At 62.4% G+C, this 18449-nt stretch overlaps 3 protein-coding genes across 7 annotated transcripts; all 3 read left to right on the top strand.

The window, feature by feature from the left end:
• Window positions 1-7320: 7320 nt before the first annotated feature.
• ZNF580 (zinc finger protein 580) lies at window positions 7321-9711 on the top strand. Of its 2 annotated transcripts, none has more exons than XM_080644381.1 (2): window positions 7321-7760; window positions 8778-9711. In XM_080644381.1, the coding sequence occupies exon 2, from the start codon at window positions 8790-8792 to the stop codon at window positions 9285-9287; it is 498 nt and encodes a 165-aa protein (XP_080500507.1). In that variant the 5' UTR covers window positions 7321-7760; window positions 8778-8789; the 3' UTR covers window positions 9288-9711. The 2 variants fall into 2 exon arrangements, with proteins under 2 accessions (XP_080500507.1, XP_080500508.1); XM_080644382.1 differs by lacking the exon at window positions 7321-7760 and adding an exon at window positions 8386-8537 and having other exon boundaries at window positions 8778-9705.
• A 326-nt stretch (window positions 9712-10037) lies between these two features.
• ZNF581 (zinc finger protein 581) lies at window positions 10038-11669 on the top strand. 2 transcript variants are annotated; one of them, XM_080644380.1, is made up of 2 exons: window positions 10038-10106; window positions 10589-11669. In XM_080644380.1, the coding sequence occupies exon 2, from the start codon at window positions 10607-10609 to the stop codon at window positions 11207-11209; it is 603 nt and encodes a 200-aa protein (XP_080500506.1). In that variant the 5' UTR covers window positions 10038-10106; window positions 10589-10606; the 3' UTR covers window positions 11210-11669. The 2 variants fall into 2 exon arrangements, with proteins under 2 accessions (XP_080500506.1, XP_080500505.1); XM_080644379.1 differs by having other exon boundaries at window positions 10065-10241.
• Window positions 11670-13446: 1777 nt separating this feature from the next.
• CCDC106 (coiled-coil domain containing 106) lies at window positions 13447-17855 on the top strand. 3 transcript variants are annotated; one of them, XM_080645265.1, is made up of 7 exons: window positions 13717-13740; window positions 14156-14322; window positions 14823-14898; window positions 15004-15111; window positions 15208-15384; window positions 16480-16692; window positions 17091-17855. In XM_080645265.1, the coding sequence occupies exons 3-7, from the start codon at window positions 14868-14870 to the stop codon at window positions 17405-17407; spliced, it is 846 nt and encodes a 281-aa protein (XP_080501391.1). In that variant the 5' UTR covers window positions 13717-13740; window positions 14156-14322; window positions 14823-14867; the 3' UTR covers window positions 17408-17855. The 3 variants fall into 3 exon arrangements, with proteins under 3 accessions (XP_080501392.1, XP_080501391.1, XP_080501390.1); XM_080645266.1 differs by lacking the exon at window positions 14156-14322 and having other exon boundaries at window positions 13447-13740; XM_080645264.1 differs by lacking the exon at window positions 13717-13740 and having other exon boundaries at window positions 14182-14318.
• Window positions 17856-18449: the final 594 nt, after the last annotated feature.

The following is an 18449-nucleotide window of genomic DNA, read 5'->3' as shown; positions in this document are numbered from 1 at the left end:
ATAGACAGACAGCTCCCTAACCCTATAGACAGACAGCTCCCTAACCCTATAGACAGACAGCTCCCTAACCCTATAGACAGACAGCTCCCTAACCCTATAGACGGACAGCTCCCTCCGCCCTATAGACAGACAGCTCCCTAACCCTATAGACAGACAGCTCCCTAACCCTATAGACAGACAGCTCCCTCCGCCCTATAGACAGACAGCTCCCTAACCCTATAGACAGACAGCACCCTCCGCCCTATAGACAGACAGCTCCCTAACCCTATAGACAGACAGCTCCCTAACCCTATAGACAGACAGCTCCCTAACCCTATAGACAGACAGCTCCCTCCGCCCTATAGACAGACAGCTCCCTCCGCCCTATAGACAGACAGCTCCCTCCACCCTATAGACAGACAGCTCCCTAACCCTATAGACAGACAGCTCCCTAACCCTATAGACAGACAGCTCCCTCCGCCCTATAGACAGACAGCTCCCTAACCCTATAGACAGACAGCTCCCTAACCCTATAGACAGACAGCTCCCTAACCCTATAGACAGACAGCTCCCTAACCCTATAGACAGACAGCTCCCTAACCCTATAGACAGACAGCTCCCTAACCCTATAGACAGACAGCTCCCTCCGCCCTATAGACAGACAGCTCCCTAACCCTATAGACAGACAGCTCCCTAACCCTATAGACAGACAGCTCCCTAACCCTATAGACAGACAGCTCCCTAACCCTATAGACAGACAGCTCCCTCCGCCCTATAGACAGCTCCCTAACCCTATAGACAGACAGCTCCCTAACCCTATAGACAGACAGCTCCCTAACCCTATAGACAGACAGCTCCCTCCGCCCTATAGACAGACAGCTCCCTAACCCTATAGACAGACAGCTCCCTAACCCTATAGACAGACAGCTCCCTAACCCTATAGACAGACAGCTCCCTAACCCTATAGACAGACAGCTCCCTCCGCCCTATAGACAGCTCCCTAACCCTATAGACAGACAGCTCCTTCCACCCTATAGACTGACAGCTCCCTAACCCTATAGACAGACAGCTCCCTAACCCTATAGACAGACAGCTCCCTAACCCTATAGACAGACAGCTCCCTCCACCCTATAGACAGACAGCTCCCTCCACCCTATAGACAGACAGCTCCCTCCGCCCTATAGACAGACAGCTCCCTCCGCCCTATAGACAGACAGCTCCCTAACCCTATAGACAGACAGCTCCCTCCGCCCTATAGACAGACAGCTCCCTCCGCCCTATAGACAGACAGCTCCCTAACCCTATAGACAGACAGCTCCCTAACCCTATAGACAGACAGCTCCCTAACCCTATAGACAGACAGCTCCCTAACCCTATAGACAGACAGCTCCCTCCGCCCTATAGACAGCTCCCTAACCCTATAGACAGACAGCTCCTTCCACCCTATAGACTGACAGCTCCCTAACCCTATAGACAGACAGCTCCCTAACCCTATAGACAGACAGCTCCCTAACCCTATAGACAGACAGCTCACTCTACCCTATAGACAGGGAGCTTTGGAGGAAGAACCAATCAGAAACCGGGGGCCGTGTATCTACCTGCTGTGGGCAAACTACAGCCCGCGGGCCGGATCCGGCCGTTCGGCTGTTCTATCCGGCCCGCGGAGCCGAAAGAGCGGAAGGTTCTCTTGCTCTCCCCTCCGCTCCTTCACCAGCAGCAGTGTTAACATGGCAACGTGGGGAAACACAGCCGCAGCTCCTTCTTCTGAGTGGGCGGATTTATATCCCCCATTCAGTAGAAGGAACAACCTCTCCATCTTCCAGAGGCTCCTGGGAATGCCCGCGGACGAGTCCCCCGACATCACTCTGGGAATGCGGAGACACCTCATCGTGGTGATGTAGGGAGACACGCCCCTGGAGAGCACAGGATCAGAGCATTAGCTAAAAAGGAGACCAACAACACTGTTCCCACTGAAGTTGATGTTTTAAAGACCAAAAACCTTTCAACCCAGTCTACATGGCCATCTACATCTACGTCCCGGGCATCATTTGGAAGTTGCACTAAAGAAAATGTTTAATTTACTGTTTACACATTTTGTTCTTTTCTATTTGTTTTAGTTTTAAATTATTTTATTATATTTAAGTTGAATTTGAAAGGCTTTTGTACCTTTCCTTTGTTAGGCAATTTTATTTTGCCTTTGCCATCTTCAATAGAAGGTATGTTATTGTGCTATGATTCCTCCATTTTTTGAAGTTTCAAATGATAATATTTAGTGTTTACATTCTTGTTAAAATGTTTGAAATGAATAAAACTATTGAAATAATAAAAAAAAAAGACCGTACCCTTTTATGTAATGATGTTTACTTTGAATTTATATTAGTTCACACAAACACTCCATCCATGCTTTTGTTCCGGCCCTCTGGTCCAGTTTAAGAACCCATTGTGGCCCTCGAGTCAAAAAGTTTGCCCACCCCTGGTCTAGACTGAAAGCTATTGCACTGGCCGGTGGGGTCCCCTCCCCGCTGGAGGGCGTCTGCCTCTCTCTCAGAAAAACCTTCCTTTCGCTCACCTCTTGGGCCGTGAACTCATTCTTTGCTCTCCCGAGACGAGGAAGTCCCACCCAAACACTGACTCTGGCATCATTTATAGCCAGAGACCAGTCCCTGTCCATGTGGCACCATTTCCTAACCTGTCCAGTGGGGAGGGCTCCCTTCCAGGTGCACAGCATGAACGGGGACATCGGTGTTACGGGTGAACCACAACGTCTGACGCTGTATTGTTCCACTACTTTTTTTTTTTTTTAATATATTTTTTGATATTTTATTTTATTTATTTTATTTTTTTAAATATATTTTATTGATATTTTACAGAGAGGAAGGGAGAGGGATAGAGAGTTAGAAACATCGATGAGAGAGAAACATCGATCAGCTGCCTCCTGCACACTTCCCACTGGGGATGTGCCCGCAACCAAGGTACATGCCCTTGACCGGAATCGAACCCGGGACCCTTCAGTCCGCAGGCCGACGCTCTATCCACTGAGCCAAACCGGTTTCGGCTGTTCCACTACTTTTATTTTAAATATATTTTAATTGATTTCAGAGAGGGAGGGAGAGATGGGAACATCCATGATGAGAATCACTGATTGGCTGCCTCCCGCACGCCCCACACTGGGGATGAGCCCGCAACCTGGACACGTGCCCCGACCAGGAATCAAACTGTGACCTCCTGGTCCGTAGGTCTGCACCCAACCACGGAGCCACGCGGCCGGGCAAGGGACTTGGTCTTGAGGGAACCGGGGGCCATGACAAGGCCCATGTGACAAAGTGAGAAGAGCGTTGGGTCAGCGTGGGAGGGGCGCTGGAGGCCACTGGCCAGGGAGAAGGCAGGTACGGGGGCCCAGGCAGAGAGGAGAGGAACGGCCAGAGCCGGCTCAGAGGGGAGCACAGAGCTCAGAATGCCTGAGGCGTGGACAGAACCTGGTGCCCATCTGGCCTTGCGGAGGGAGCAGGGGTGGGGGGCGAGGACATTTGTGCTCCCAGATTCCTGTGGATGGATGTTGGGGCCTCATGATCATGTCCCGGGAAAGAAGCCGGGGGGGGGGGGGGCGGGGAGGTATGGGGGGCGGGAGATAATGCTTCACTTTTGGAGGAGGTGATTGCACTCATTCGTTCATTCATTCATTCATTCATCATATGACCAATATGGAGCTGAGCCCCTACCCCAGTGGTCGGCAAACTCATTCGTCCACAGAGCCAAATATCAACAGGACAGCGATTGAAATTTCTCTGGAGGGCCAAGTTTTTTAAACTTAAACTTCTTCGAACGCCACGCCACTTCTTCAACATAGACTCGCGCCGAAACCGGTTTGGCTCAGTGGATAGAGCGTCGGCCTGCAGACTGAAGGGTCCCAGGTTCGATTCCGATCAAGGGCATGTACCTTGGTTGCGGGCACATACTCAGTAGGAGGTGTGCAGGAGGCAGCTGATCGATGTTTCTCTCTCATCGATGTTTCTAACTCTCTATCCCTCTCCCTTCCTCTCTGTAAAAAAAAAAAAAAAATCAATAAAATATATTTTTTAAAAAAACCAAAACATAGACTCGCCCAGGCCGTGGTATTTTGTGGAAGAGCCACACTCAAGGGGCCAAAGAGCCGCATGTGGCTCGCGAGCCGCAGTTTGCCGACCACGGCCCTACTCTCTCCCGAGACTTTGCCAGGTCCCGAGGATGGAAGGTTGGCGGGGACAGAGCTGGGCGGGCAGTAAAGCAGCTAACTGGTAAACAAGCCAGGCCAGGCCAGCACAGAGGTGACGGGAAGCGGGCTGGTGGGCCAGGGCAGGCGTCACCTCCTGACCTCTGACCCAATCCACGCAGAGCGGAGAGGACCCGTCCCTGTGAGGGGAACAGCAAACAGGACGTCTCTGGGGACGGGAGAGGTTTGGGGGGGCAGCCAGGTTGTGATGGGGACCAGTTCACAGGGGGCCTGAGAGCTCTGGACTTTATTCGAAATGCAGGGAGGAGGGTTTTTAAAAAATATATATATTTTATTGATTTTTTACAGAGAGGAAGGGAGAGGGAGAGTTAGAAACATCCATGAGAGAGAAACATCGATCAGCTGCCTCTTGCACGCCCCCTACTGGGAATGTGCCCACAACCAAGGTACATGCCCTTGACCGGAATCGAACCTGGGACCCTTCAGTCTGCAGGCCGACACTCTATCCACTGAGCCAAACCGGTTTTGGCGGAGGAGGGTTTTTTAAAAAAAATATATTTTATTGATTTTTTACAGAGAGGAAGGGAGAGGGAGAGACAGTTAGAAACATCGATGAGAGAGAAACATTGATCAGCCGCCTCCTGCACACCTCCCACTGGGGATGTGCCCGCAACCAAGGTACATGCCCTTGACCGGAATCGAACCTGGGACCCTTCAGTGCGCAGGCCGACACTCTATCCACTGAGCCAAACTGGTTTTGGCGGGGATGAAGGTTTCTAACACAGGAATGATCATGTGTGTGTGTGGGTGTGTTCTTATTTTTTATTAATTTTTTTACTAGAAGCCCAGTGCACGAAATCCATGCACAGGTAGGGTCCCTAGTTACTGCTGGCCGAGGACCACCACCCGCTGCCTGCCACCTCTGCTGGCCAGGGTTGGGCTGGCCCAGGGGAGGGGCCGAGGGTGGTTGGCCCACCGGCCCCGCCCCCTGGTCGAACTGCAGGATGAGGGGACAATTTGCATATTAGGCTTTTATTATGTAGGATTGGTTTCAGAGAGGATGGGAGAGGGAGAGAGAGATAGAAACATCAATGATGGGAGAGAATCACTGATGGGCTGCCTCCTGCACACCCCCCACTGGGGACCGAGCCCGCAACCCCGGCATGTGCCCTTGGCCGGAATCGAACCCGGGACCCTTCATTCCACAGGCCGACGCTCTATCCACTGAGCCACATGGGCCGGGGCTGTGTGTGTGTGTTAGGGCTGCAGTATTGCCCTGGAGAGAGGGATGGGAGGAGGCAGAGGTGCTGGGCGCTGCAGTGGGCGGTGGCAGCCGGGGGCTGGGAAGTGAGGTGTTTGCAGACGGTGGTCACCAGCCCCGACTCAGGGGTCAGGCCGGAGCAGCTGTCCTCCTGGCTCCCCCACCTGTGGATGTGCCACCGCAGACCAATCCCATGATCTCGCCAAGCTTTGTCCCCCACCCCCGCCCCCATCTACACAACAGGTAACCTTGGGGCCCCTACCTGGTGGGTCTGCGCTGAGGCCCAGTCAGCAATGGCTGGCACCACGGTCGGGGCTCAGGTGCTCATTGTTATTCCTGGGGGTGGGTGGGTGTGTGGGTCTGGAATTCAGGAAAGGGATCTGGGCAGGAGACTCCCATTTGCGGGGGGGGGGGGGTGCCTGGGGGGGCCAGGAGCAAGCTAACCCCTGGGGGGCATTTGGCATGTGTGTGGTCAGGAGGGAAGGGGCGTTGGGATGGAAGTACTCAGGTCCAGAGGGTGGATGCCAGGCAGCCCCACAGCACAGGCCACCTCACAGCACAGGCCACCACGGTGCCAAGCCCAGCAGCCCTGATGTGGACAGGAGGCGTCACTGCCCCTTTAAGCCACGCGTGCCCCCTCCGTCTCCGTCTCCGCTGTCCCCACCTCCAGGAAAGCGCTGTCCAGGAAAAATCGAAGGTGAGCCACCCCCAAACCAGTGGAAAGGCACAGGGAAAATGGACTTTCATAACATCCTTACAGAACCCAACAGGTCCAAAGTCCTGTCGTTTCAAAATATAGTCAGAATAAAAGTCATCCATGAGCTACGAAGTCTAGGAATCTGTTTGGCCTGCAGCAGCCCCCAAGGCAGGCAGGCAGGAGCCACGTGCAGCTTTTTGTTTATTTTTATAATATAATTTTTATTGATTTCAGAGAGGAAGGGAGAGAGAGAGAAACATCAATGATGAGAGAGAACCATGGATCGGCTGTGGCCTGTACACTCCACACTGGGGATGGAGCCCGCAACCTGGGCACATGCCCTGACGGGGAATCGAACCCGCGACTCTTCAGTCTGCAGGCTGACCCTCTACCCCCTGAGCAAAGCCGGCCAGGGCAGCCACAAGCGGCTTTTTAGATTTAAATGAAGATGAATTAAATTCCAGGTCCTCAGTGCGCAACAGCGCCACGTGGCTAGGGGCTGTGCCATTGGAGAGCGCGCGGATCTAAGACCGTTTCCAGCATCCCGGGGAGTTCTTTTGACAGCTCCCCAGGGCTGGACCCGACAATAAGGCCTCTTCTCTCCCCTCTGCACCCCCGCCCCCCACACTTCCGGGGTGTCACGCGGCGCCGCCCCGAACCGCGGACCCGCAGCCTGCAGTGGACCCCCGCGTGCGCGTCCCTTCCCGGCGCAGCTGGAGGTCTAACTGCGGGCCCCCCGAGCGCGGGCGGGTCTCTCGCACCCGCGGCGCCTCCGCGATGGCACTCCGCGCTCCAGCCCTTCGCGTGCGCCACCCGCGGCCGGGTCTCCAAAGGCTCCCGCACCTGGCGCGACCTCCGCACGCCTGCCCACGCCGCCTCCCTGCCTCGGTTTCCCCCTGCCCACTGCACTCGGTGCCCGGTGCCATCGAGACAGGGCAGCTGCCATCCCTTGGGGCTCCAGCTTCCCTGCCCAGTGGGAAGTGCCCCCCGCGCCCCGCCCCTCTATCCGGCCAAGTCTGACCTTCTCCGGGCCTCAGTTTCCCCAAACGCTGGTGGGAAAATAACGGCTGTGCCACCTCAGAACCGGCGGCCGGCTTCTGGACCTCGGCCTCCCCATCGCCCCACCCACAGACAGGTCCCTCCCGTTGGGCTGGGGACGCAGGGGGACCGCCCAGTGGAAAGAGAACAACTTGGGCGCGCCCATTCCTAGTGGAACTGCGGGCAGACTCACCGCGCCTGACCCCAGCTTATAAATCGATCACTGTGACAGCGACCGGACGGTTCCTGTCGGGGCTGGGAGGGGGGCAGGGGGCGGGCTTCTGTGCTTCCCGCGCCCCCACTCCCCCCTCCCACCCGCAGGGCGCTCGGCAAAGGCGGGCAGTAGGGCGGCGGAACCTTTCTGGCAGAGCGCGCGTTTCCAGCCGGCGCCCTTTCCCAGGGACGCCGCCGCTCCCCGCGCCCCCCCGCCCGCGCCCCCTGCGCTCGCGTCGCCGGCGCCGCCGGCCCGGAACTCCCGGAAGTCTTGGTCCCGCCGCCGCCGGCGCTCGCGAGGGGAACCCGGGCCTCCCGGGACCTCGGCCTGCTCCTCCGGACCCGAGAGGCCGCCGCACCGGGTACGGGGGCCGGGACGGAGGGAGGAGCCCGTTCCGGCCCGGGGACCGCGCAAAGCCGGGCGGGGCGGGGAAGGGGGCTGGCGCTCCCGAGTGGGGGTGGGGCGGGGCGTCGGACGGAGCCGGGGGGTGGGACGGAGGCGCCAGCCGAAGGGAGAGGGCGAGGGAACCCCGGAATGCACCGAGGAAGGGGGGGGGGAAGGGCCCGGGGCGGGGGAGGGCCCTGCTGGGTATAGCGGGGCGAGGGGCAGAGACGTGAAGATGCCTGTTTCTCACCGGAGGGAGGGCGCAGGGGGCTGGGCGGAGTAGTTTCGGAAGGGGGACTCTCGAGCCTGGTGTGCTGACCGGGAGGGGGAGGGGGACGTGTGCGGGACCCTCGGTGGGGTGGGCGGATGCAGGAGCCGCAGGTCCTGGGGGCGCCGTCGCAAAGGGCCGACGATGGGCAGGGAGTGGGGCGAGGGCGTGGAGGCCGTGAGGTGCTGAGGGAGGAGCGAGTGTAGGAGCCGCAGTGGAAAGTGGGGAACTAGGTTAGTGGGGCTCGGGGGTGTAGCAGGAGAGGAAGGTGAGAGACGGGTGTCCCTGGAGATAGGAGGGTTTACAGCGCACCTGGCGGGATTGGAGAGCCGGGAGTGGGGGGTGGGGGGGTGGGGGGGCGGGAGAGCGCTGCTGCGGGATCCTGGGGCCTGGAAGGAAGAGGGAACGAGCACCCTGCACCCCAATCCCGAAGGCCAGGGCCTGAGATGAAAGGAGGGGAATAGACGTGGCCGGAGACAGGCTGCTGTGAGTAGGGAAAGGCGGGACTGGCCCTCTGTGGGGTCGGGGCCTGAGAGGAGGCCCCGCAGGAACAGGTGGGGGCCTGGGGTGCTTTCAGCTGGAGGCGTCCCCAGCGGCGTGGCACCGAGCGAGCTGCCGCAGGCAGTGTCTTTGTTGCAGGGAGGTGGGTCGGGGTGCAGGGGTGCAGCAGCGAGAGGGGCACGCGTCCTCCGGGAGGCTAACTTCTCCCCCTTCCGTCGCCCCCAGTTGTCGCTCCAGATGCTGCTGCTGCCCCCGCGGCCGCCCCACCCTCGTTCCTCCTCGCCGGAGGCCATGGACCCGCCGTCCCCCAAGGCAGAAAGCCCTTCTTCCACTCCTTCCTCGGTGGCGGCGCCCCTACCCCCGACGCCGGGCCACCTGCTCATCGACGCCAACGGGGTCCCCTACACGTACACGGCGCCGCCGGAGGAGCCGCCCCCGAGCCCGCCCCCCCGCGAGCCGTCTCCGGTGGAGCCCCCGCCTCGCAAGGGCTACAACTGCCCGGAGTGCGGCCGTGTCTTTGCCAGCCCCCTGCGGCTGCAGAGCCACCGCGTATCGCACTCGGACCTCAAGCCCTTCACGTGCGGCGCCTGCGGCAAGGCCTTCAAGCGCTCCAGCCACCTGTCCCGGCACCGCGCCACGCACCGCGCCCGCGCGGGCCCGCCGCACACCTGCCCGCTCTGCCCGCGCCGCTTCCAGGACGCCGCGGAGCTGGCGCAGCACATGAGCCTCCACTAAGTCCAGACCCGGCGCTGGGCCTCGGCGTCCGACCCGCACAGCGGCACAAACACACACACTCCCTGGCGCTGCTGAGGCTAGTGCCTTACCCCGGGCCTCAGTTTCCCTATCTGTCCCGAGGGAGAACCGTCATTCCTTCCTCCATCCCCCCCCCTTCCTCCCTGACTGTGTGATGTGAGCCCAGGCGCGGCCCGCCCTGGGCCCGGAGCCAGTCGCGGCCGGGTGCCAGCCCCGCTGTGCGCGGGAGCCTTTGCCAGGGACTTGCTCTCTCCGAGCCCCGGTGTTCTGCTCCGAAGTGGGGAGTGCTGGTCCGCGTGGGAGACTTGACAAGAGCACACGCACGGCTCCTTCCCGTATTTCCCCTCCCGCCCCGCCCCGCCCCGCCCCGCCCCGCCCCCTGTACTCAATAAACATTCCGCACTGCACGGTGGAGTCCTCATTTGCGTCCGAGGCGCGGGGCAGCCGCGTTGCGCTGGAGGCCGGGCCGTAGGCGCTTGGGAACCTTTCTGTCGGCGTGTGTTTCTGGCCGGAGCACTTTCCCGAGGCCCAAGCGCCCCGCTCTCCTCCCTCCCCAGGACCCTCTTCTCTGTCCCCCGGCCCGCGGTCCCCTTCCCGGCTCCGCCAGCCCCTGGGGGACCCGCAGAGGCCCCCCGTCCCGCCGCCGCCGGCCACCGCGGGGGTAGCCCGGGCCCATTCCGGAGTCGCCCGGACTCGAGAGGCTGCTGCACCGGGTACGGGGGCCGGGAGGCGGCGGAGGGGCGGGGCGGCTGCTCCCCGGGCTCTGCCCACAACTGGCGAAGAGGCCGGCGCCGGGCGCGGGTGGGCCCCGGGAGAGCCGGGACTAGAGGGACCTGGGTGGATGGGCGCGCACGGGCGAGCCCGCCGGTAGCGGCCCGAGGGGTGCAGGGAGGTGGCCACGCGGCGGACGGCCCCGAGGTGGCACCTCTGAGAAGGGTGCGTGTGCAGAGGGGTAGACGGGCTTCTGGGTGGCGTGTGCGGGATCGGGAGCGGCAGAGAAGGAACCAAGAGGCCGGAGGTCTGATGGGTGGGGTGGCACAGTAGAGGGGCACCCGGTGGCCTGGGGAGCGCACAGAGGGGGAGGCAGCCAGGTCCCGGAGTGCCAGTGGGTGGTGGACCGGCCACAGCGGGGGCTTCTCAAGGAGGGAGGCCGTGGGAGCCTTCACAGAGGCTCGCAGCGTCCGGGGCTCAAGGACTGGAGGAGATGGAGGATGCAGGAGTCTGGGCAGCCCGGGGCCCAGCTTCCCGCCTTCGTGTAACCTGCCCCTCTCTCCCACCGCCAGGCCTCAGCCACCCTCCGGATGCTGGTGCTGCCGCCCCCCTGCCCTCAGCCCCCGGCGCTGCCCTCGGCAGAGGCCATGGAGGACCCGCCCCCGGGGGCAGGCCGGTCCCCAGAACCCGGACCTTCCTCCTCCACAGGATCCCCCCAGCCCTCCTCCCCTCCGAGGCCCAACCACTACCTGCTCATTGACACCCAGGGCGTCCCGTACACCGCGCTGGTGGAGGAGGCGGCGGCGGCGGCGCCGAGGCAGCCCGGGCCCGCTGGGACTTCCGCTCAGAAAAAGGGCTACAGCTGCCCCGTGTGCTCCCGCGTCTTCGAGTACATGTCCTACCTGCAGCGACACAGCATCACGCACTCGGAGGTGAAGCCCTTCGAGTGCGACACCTGCGGGAAGGCGTTCAAGAGGGCCAGCCACCTGGCGCGGCACCACTCCATCCATCGGGCCGGCGGGGGGCGGCCCCACGGCTGCCCACTCTGCCCTCGCCGGTTCCGGGAGGCGGGCGAGCTGGCCCAGCACAGCCGGGTTCACTCTGGGGAGCGCCCGTTTCAGTGCCCGCACTGCCCGCGCCGGTTTATGGAGCAGAACACGCTGCAGAAGCACACCCGGTGGAAGCACCGGTGAGCCGGGCCGCGGGGCTCCCCCTGGCACCTTGGCATCTGGGGGAGCCTGGACTCCTGTCGTCCTCAGACACCCCAGGCTGGGCTGTGGGGCCCTGGACGCAAGCACAGACCCACCTGCAGCGGAGGCCAAGCCCCGCGGAGGGAGGGGCTCCGGAGTCGCCGCGGGTCCCCATGTTTTGGAGACAAGACGGGAATGAGACCTCGGTTCTCGGAGCGGAGCCTCCAGGCTCGGCGACATTGGTTGTGCCGGGCTGGGCCCTGACACGGGCCGTGGGGGTGGTCGCTGGGCGTGGGCATTCTCTGGCCTGAAGATGTGGCTGGGGGCCTTCGGGAAGCCACTCCATCTTGCTGAGGCCTCCGTGCACGGATGTTGGGGGCGGGGCTCCAGACCTGCTCCCCGCCCCACCCCCCCAAACAGGGCCTGAGAGTAGACACCCAATAAACCCGTTTTCTACTTTGAGCACTCGAGGCTTCTTTTTGGACGAGGCTTGGCCAACCCGCTGCCTGGCAGGGAGACTCAGCAAGTGCCTGGCCCCGTGGACCTCGGCTTGCCTGGCTGGGGAAGGGGCTCATCTGTGCTTGGCCCCTCAGGACCTGTGTCATACATAGGCAGTGTTTTTTGTTTTTTAAATATAAATATTTTATTGATTTCAGAGAAGAAGAAACATCAAAGATGAGAATCATGGATCAGCTGCCTCCTGCACGCCCCACACTGGGGATCGAGCCCGCTACCCAGGCATGTGCCCTTGACTGGAATCAAACCTGGGACCCTTCAGTCCACAGGCCGACGCTCTATCCACTGAGCCAAACCGGCTAGGGCAATTTTTATTTTTAAAATATATTTTCATTGATTTCAGAGAGGAAGGGAGAGGGAGAGAGATAGAAGCATCCATGAGGAGAGAGAATCATGGATCGGCTGCCTCCTGCACGCCCCACACTGGGGATCGAGCCCACCATCCAGGCATGTGCCCTGACCGGGGATCGAACCGGGACCTCCTGGTTCCTAGGTCGACGCTCAGTCACTGAGCCACACCAGCTGGGCCTATGACTTCTTTTTTTTAAAAGATGTTTAATTGATTTTGAGAGAGAGGAAGGGAGAGGAAGAAGGCGTGAACCATCAGTGTGAGAGCAAGGCATCAGTGGCTGCCTCCTGCGCCCCAGGCCGTGGCCAAGCCTGAAACCCCGGCCCCTGTGCCCCGACTGCAAACCGAAGAGGCAACCTTTCCACGACGGGAGGATGCCAGCCAACTGTCCCGCCGGCCAGGGCTCATGTGTGACCTGTTAATGGCTGACTCCATCCTACTATCTTTTCGTTTTAATATGTTTTTATTGATTTCACAGAGGACGAGGGAGAGAGAGCAACAACGATGATGAGAGAGAATAATTGACTGGCTGCCTCCTGCACACCCCGCACTGGGGATCGAGCTTGCAACCCAGGCGGGTGCCCTGACCGGAATCAAACCTGAGACCTTTCAGTCCACAGGCCCACGCTCTATCCACTGAGCCACACCGGCTAGGGCTCCATCCTACTATCTTGAAATCTCCGCTCATGGCCTGTGGTGTGAAAAACACCCATCTAGGGCAGATGCCTCCCTTGGACTTAAAAACACACAAAAAACCCTGCCCTGGCTGGTGTGGCTCAGTGGATAGAGCGTTGGCCTGAGGACCGAAGGGTCTAGGGTTCGATTCCGGTCAAGGGCAGGTACTTTGTACTTCGGTTGAAGGCTCCTCCCCAGCTGGGCCCTGGTCAGGGCTCGAGCGGGGAGGCAACCCATCCATGTGTTTCTCTCACATCGATGTTTCTGTCTTTCCCTCTCTCTCCCACTCTTTCTAAAAACCAGTGGGAAAGTATCCTCGAGTGAGGATTAAACAAATAAATAAATAAAATATCCTCACCCGAAGATCCGTTTCTCATTGATTCTAGAGAGAGCATCTGTTCCCTCCCGTGTATGCCCCCACCAGGGATCAAAACCTGGGCATGTGCCCGGCGGGGGGACGGAAGCCCAGACCCTTCCCCTTCCCCGCAGGGGAGGGCGCTCTAACCAGCAGGCCACACGGCCCGGGCGCTCCCAGGTTTTGGCGAGGCTGCACTTGTTTGTAATGGGAAGCGGGTAGGAGCCGGGCACAGCCCTCGCAGCGGCGCAGCCATCTAGTCCTTCCCCCGCAGGGCTCACGCTGTGCTCCCGGGAGGGCTGGCACCGCTCCCAGGGCTCGGAGGCTCCGGGCGAACAGGGGGGAGGAGAGGCGGGCGGAGCTGAAGCGGGCGCGGGATGAACCCCTGCTTCTCCAGGAACCTTTCTGGGCCTCTGCTCGGGGCCGGGCGCTGTGCGGGGCCGCGTCGCTTCTCCGGACCCCGTTTTGAGCGGGAGAACAAACAAGCCAGCTGCCGAGGGAGGGGAAACCTCCCGCGGTCTGACCTCCGTTGGCACCTACGTCTAACGGTGCCCGACCTTCATCTCGAGCCCCGACTGTTGGCCGTGCGCGGGGCGGGGCGTTTGCGTGTGACGTCACTGCACCCGCCCCACTTTACAGGTGAGTAAACTGAGCCCGGAGCAGCAGCGGTCGGGACCCGGGTCTGCACGTGCCGGAGCCAGTCCTTACCCACTCGGGCTGGGTGGGGTTCCAGGCCCCTATTTGCAGGGAGGGGCAACTCCCTCCCCCAAGATTCTGGGGGCCGTGGGTCTCAGGGGATCGTTTAAGGGGCCCCTCCCCGGCCTCTAACTTTCCTGACTGTTCCCCACTCTTCCCCGCCCGACTCCGTGCGCGGCTACCACCCGGGGGACCCCCGGAGCCAGCGGCTCTCCAGGAATTGGGAATTTCACGACGTTCCCTGCCCGGGCCTCGCGGCGGGCGGGGGCGGGGGCTGCAAGGGGCCATCGCGCAAGTGCGGCCCCGGTCTCCGCCGCATCCGGCGGTCCTCACCTGGGGCCGGGGCTACCGGGGGGAGGCGCGGCGACCGGCGGATCCGGAGTGCGTCCCTGCCCGCCTCGCCGCCCCCGCCGGTGGGTGGGCGCTTCCCTCTGCTCCCCGCGGCACTTTGCAGACGCTCCCCGACGCCGGGCATGGGCGCCGCCGCCGCGGTCGGTTCCTGGGCCGGATTCCGCGCGCGGGTGGGTGAGCGCGGGGCCCGGGCAGCTGCGGGTGGCGGGCTGGCGCACCCCACGTTGGGACCTCTGGCCACCTTCGTCCTCCCACCCGCGGGACAAAGGGCGGGGGCGCATCCCCACGCGTGACCTTCCCCCGCACTGCGCACGCGCCCAGCCTCCCACCACCACGGGGGAAGGGGCATGCTTGCTCCCGCGGGGGAGGCGCGTGGGCTGGACCCCCACCCCAGGCCTGGAAGTTGGGGCCGTCTCCCCACGCACCTCTCGGCCCCGGGGTGACCCCTTCTGGCCAGGATGTCCCCTCCACGGCCCCCAGCCGGCCCCGCGCTCCTGCCCCGGTACCCGTGGAGCGGTCCAGGAGTCCTCCCTCAGCAGCCCCGAAGGCTCTGGGTTCCCCCCTCCATCAGACCCAGGAGCCGGGGCCCTCAGCCGCCCCCCTCAGTCCTGAGGAGACAGCCCACCTCCTGGGGTGTCCGCGGGAGCCCATCTGTGGCCGCTCTTTCTGTCCAGTGTCTCTGAGGTGCTCGGCGGCCCGGGTTCGCGGGAGGCCGCGCCATGAACGACCGGAGCAGCAGGAGGAGGACACGTGAGGACGCTGGGACCCTGCCCCACCCTGCCCTCTTCTCCCCAGGGTTGGGCCTGGGACCGGGGCGGCACTTCCCCGAGCCGACCCCCCTTCTCTTCTCTCCAGTGAAGAAGGACGATGAGGCCTTCGAGATCTCCATCCCCTTGGAGGAGACGCCCCACCTGGACCCCCAGCTCTTTTACAGCCTGAGCCCCTCTCGGGGGAACTTCGAGGGTGAGCTGGGGGTGGGGGGACAGGGAGCCACTGCAGTCAGCGGGGGGGTGCAGGGCCCTGAGGCCGGGGGTGTGACCGGGGTCCCCGCTGCCCTAGAGCCTCCCGAGGCGGCGTCCCCCACCGCGGCCCTGATGAACGGCGTCAGGGCGCAGCTGCACATGGCCCTGGAGAGGAACTCGTGGCTGCAGAAGCGCATCGAGGACCTGGAGGAGGAGAGGGACTTCTTGCGCTGTCAGCTGGACAAGTTCATCTCTTCCGCGCGCATGGACGCAGGTGAGGGCGCCCCGGGGGCAGTGCCCGCCCCACCCACTCCTGGGCCCAGGCCCCCAGCTCCGACCCTTCTCGCCCACACACTCATGCTCTGGTGCAGTGGGGACCCGGCCTCTCTACCTTCTGCTTGGGGCCGGGGTGTCTCCGGGACCACAGCTTCCTTCCTGCTTCTGCGGATGGACAGGACCCTGGGCCCCATCCCTTCCCCCAGCTTGTCAGGGCTTTCCTTTGCCAAATCTTTTCATTGTTTAAAATGTTTATTGCTTTCAGAGAGGAAGGGAGAGGGGGAGAGGGAGAGAAACATCCATGATGAGAGAGAATCACGGATCGGCTGCCTCCTGCACACCCCACTGGGGATTGAGCCCGCAACCCAGGTATATGTGCCCTGACCGGGATCAAACCGTGACCTCCTGGTTCCTAGGTTGGCGCTCAGCTACTGTTAGCAGTGATTCGGGGAACCCCTCCTGTGTTCCCTCTCTTGGTACTCAGCCCCCAGCTGGCTCCCGTTCAAGCTCCCCCATTCCTCTCTGAATTCCACCGAGGGCCTGGGCAAGGGCCCCCGTTTTTCCACGATGGCTGTTATTGGGGACCCCTGTGCTCCGGAACCACCTTGAGCCTGGGTTGCTGGGACAACTGCTCTCCCCACAACATGGGAGCCTCCCAGGATGGCCGAGCTCAGGGGGAGCCCCAACACGGGACCTCCCCCAGCTGACCTCCTGGGGGCCCTGCCCGGCCGACCCGACCCAGAGCCTGAGATTTTGCTCAAGGTCTTAACCCCCCACCCCAACAAGGCCTTGCCTGCCTCCAGGGTGCGGACCCCAGAAAGACCCTTGTCCACGGTGGGAACCGAACCCCACACAGTCACAGACTTTCCCGAGGCCCCCAGTCCAGCGTTGGCTGTCCCCCAGACCTCTTGCCACTCAAGTTTAGGAGTCAGCTGAGCATCCTCAACCAAGCCCCACCCACGACTTCTGTCCCCAAACCCCAGCGGACCGTCCTGTATCCAGCCATCTAGGTAGGGGACCTGTGTGATGTGACAGCCGCCTCCCTCCTGTTCCTGAAGGTCATGTGCGTCTCTGTCTCCCCACCTCTCTCCAGAGGACCACTGCCGGGTGAAGCCGGGGCCCAGGCGGGCTGAGGGCGACGGCCGGGGCGGGGCAGCGGGCGAGGCCTCGGACCCCGAGTCGGCCGCCTCCTCGCTCAGCGGAGCATCCGAGGAAGGCTGTAACCCCGAGAGGCGGCGGCAGAAGCAGAAGGGAGGCGCTGGCCGCAGGCGCTTCGGGAAACCCAAGGCCCGGGAGAGGCAGCGGGGTGAGGGGGGCGCAGGGGCGAAGTGGGGGGGGGGGGGGCTTGCTGTGTCTTGATCAGACCTGACCTCTGCTGGCTCCCGGCCTCCGCCTGTGGTCCTGGCTGTTCTTCACCTTTTGGTCCAGCTTCCCAAGGCCTCCCTCCCAGTTCTGCCTCTGTTTCTCCCACCTGCTCCAATTCCTTTCGCCTCTCTGCCATTTTGCTCTGGCCGGTCCTGCATGGGGCTCCGCATCCTCATCTTCCTGTCTCCCTCCGCCCCTTTGCTGTTTGGGCCCCGGGCCCCCTGTCTCTGGTCCCCACGCCTGCCCTCCCATTCTCCCGCCCCGCTTTCTCCCCATCGCCCCCCCCCCCCCCCCCCGCCCCGCCATGCAGGCCTCTCAGCTGCCCGCTTGGCCCTGCAGTGAAGGACGCGGACGGCGTGCTCTGCCGCTACAAGAAGATCCTGGGCACCTTCCAGAAGCTGAAGAGCATGTCGCGGGCCTTCGAGCACCACCGCGTGGACCGCAACACCGTGGCGCTGACCACGCCCATCGCCGAGCTGCTCATCGTGGCGCCAGAGAAGCTGGCCGAGGTGGGCGAGTTCGACCCCTCCAAGGAGCGGCTGCTCGAGTACTCGCGCCGCTGCTTCCTGGCCCTGGACGACGAGACGCTCAAGAAGGTGCAGGCGCTCAAGAAGAGCAAGCTGCTGCTGCCCATCACCTACCGCTTCAAGCGGTGATGCCCCGGCCCGGCCCCGCCCCGCCCCGCCCGGCGAGGTGTGCGTGAGCGGGGTGCCCCTCGCCAGGCCCGGGGCGGGCAGCGTGCTTCTGCGTGTGCCTCTCCTCCCCCTCCTGCGGACCCCCCCCCCCCGCACCCCAGGTCCCTGGTACATAGCCCTGCCCTCCTTGCTCCCCACATCCCCAGCATCCTTCCCATTCCCAGGGCTGGGGTGTCTCCTCACGTAGCCAGCCTCCCAGGGGCCCGGTCCTGCTCTTTCTCCTAAACACCGGCACCCCTCCCGCCCGCACCGGGCCCTCCCTCCTGGGAAAAGGGCGGGGACACTGTACATAACTCGGTCTCCGACCCCAGCCCCGACCAGGACCCGCATTCCAGACCACCCCTTAGTCCACACGAGACAGAGAATTAATTATTCAGAGAATTTAAATTAAAGAGACGATAAAATTTGGAATAAACTAGGCCCCGGCCTCTTCCTGGGAGGGGGTGGCCGTTGCCACGGAGACGGTGACAGGACCTTGGGGGGGTTCCAGGAAGCGGGCGGTCAGACGGAAAACCGGGAGGTTGGGGAGACAGGGTGTCATTAGCTCCCCGAGGCAGCGGTGGGAGGGGAGAAGCAGCTGTGCTCCGGGGAAAAGGCGTCAACACTACCCGCTGGGCGGTCCGGCCCGGCGGCAAGAGGAGGGACTCAGTGACCTCCAGCGGGGGCGGCCCCCGGGGGAAACGGGGAACCTCTGAGAGGTGCCTCGGGCCGGGAGGCGGTAACTCAACACTGTCTCCTGGAGTGTCCTCTACGCAGCCTGCTGCGCCTGCGCGGCGGCAGGACAGCGCGGAGCTGAAACGGTTGCTACGGCAACCAGCAGAGGGCGGCCTCGCTTAACTGTCAGGAATTCGGAACTTACGCTGGGGGAAGGGAAAGTCTCGCGCACGCGCACTGAGGATGCTGGGACCCGTCTCCCTCCCAGGGCCCGGATAAGCCTCGCCTAAGGCCGACTTCTACGCAGGCGCACAAGTCCATCTCGCGCCCCAACGCGTCCACTCTGCGC

This window comes from Plecotus auritus (assembly GCF_963455305.1).
Source record: "Plecotus auritus genome assembly, chromosome: 10".
NCBI lineage: Eukaryota > Metazoa > Chordata > Mammalia > Chiroptera > Vespertilionidae > Plecotus > Plecotus auritus.
This window is presented reverse-complemented; position numbering and strand designations above follow the sequence as displayed.

Bases quoted from the DNA above. Each gene is read 5' to 3' on its own strand.
- ZNF580 (XM_080644381.1), top strand. From the start codon at position 8,790: ATGCTGCTGCTGCCCCCGCGGCCGCCCCACCCTCGTTCCTCCTCGCCG.
- ZNF581 (XM_080644380.1), top strand. From the start codon at position 10,607: ATGCTGGTGCTGCCGCCCCCCTGCCCTCAGCCCCCGGCGCTGCCCTCG.
- CCDC106 (XM_080645266.1), top strand. From the start codon at position 14,868: ATGAACGACCGGAGCAGCAGGAGGAGGACAC. The intron at 14,899-15,003 runs GTGAGGACGCTG...TCTTCTCTCCAG, and splicing joins GAGCAGCAGGAGGAGGACAC to TGAAGAAGGACGATGAGGCC. The intron at 16,693-17,090 runs GTGAGGGGGGCG...TTGGCCCTGCAG, and splicing joins GGCCCGGGAGAGGCAGCGGG to TGAAGGACGCGGACGGCGTG.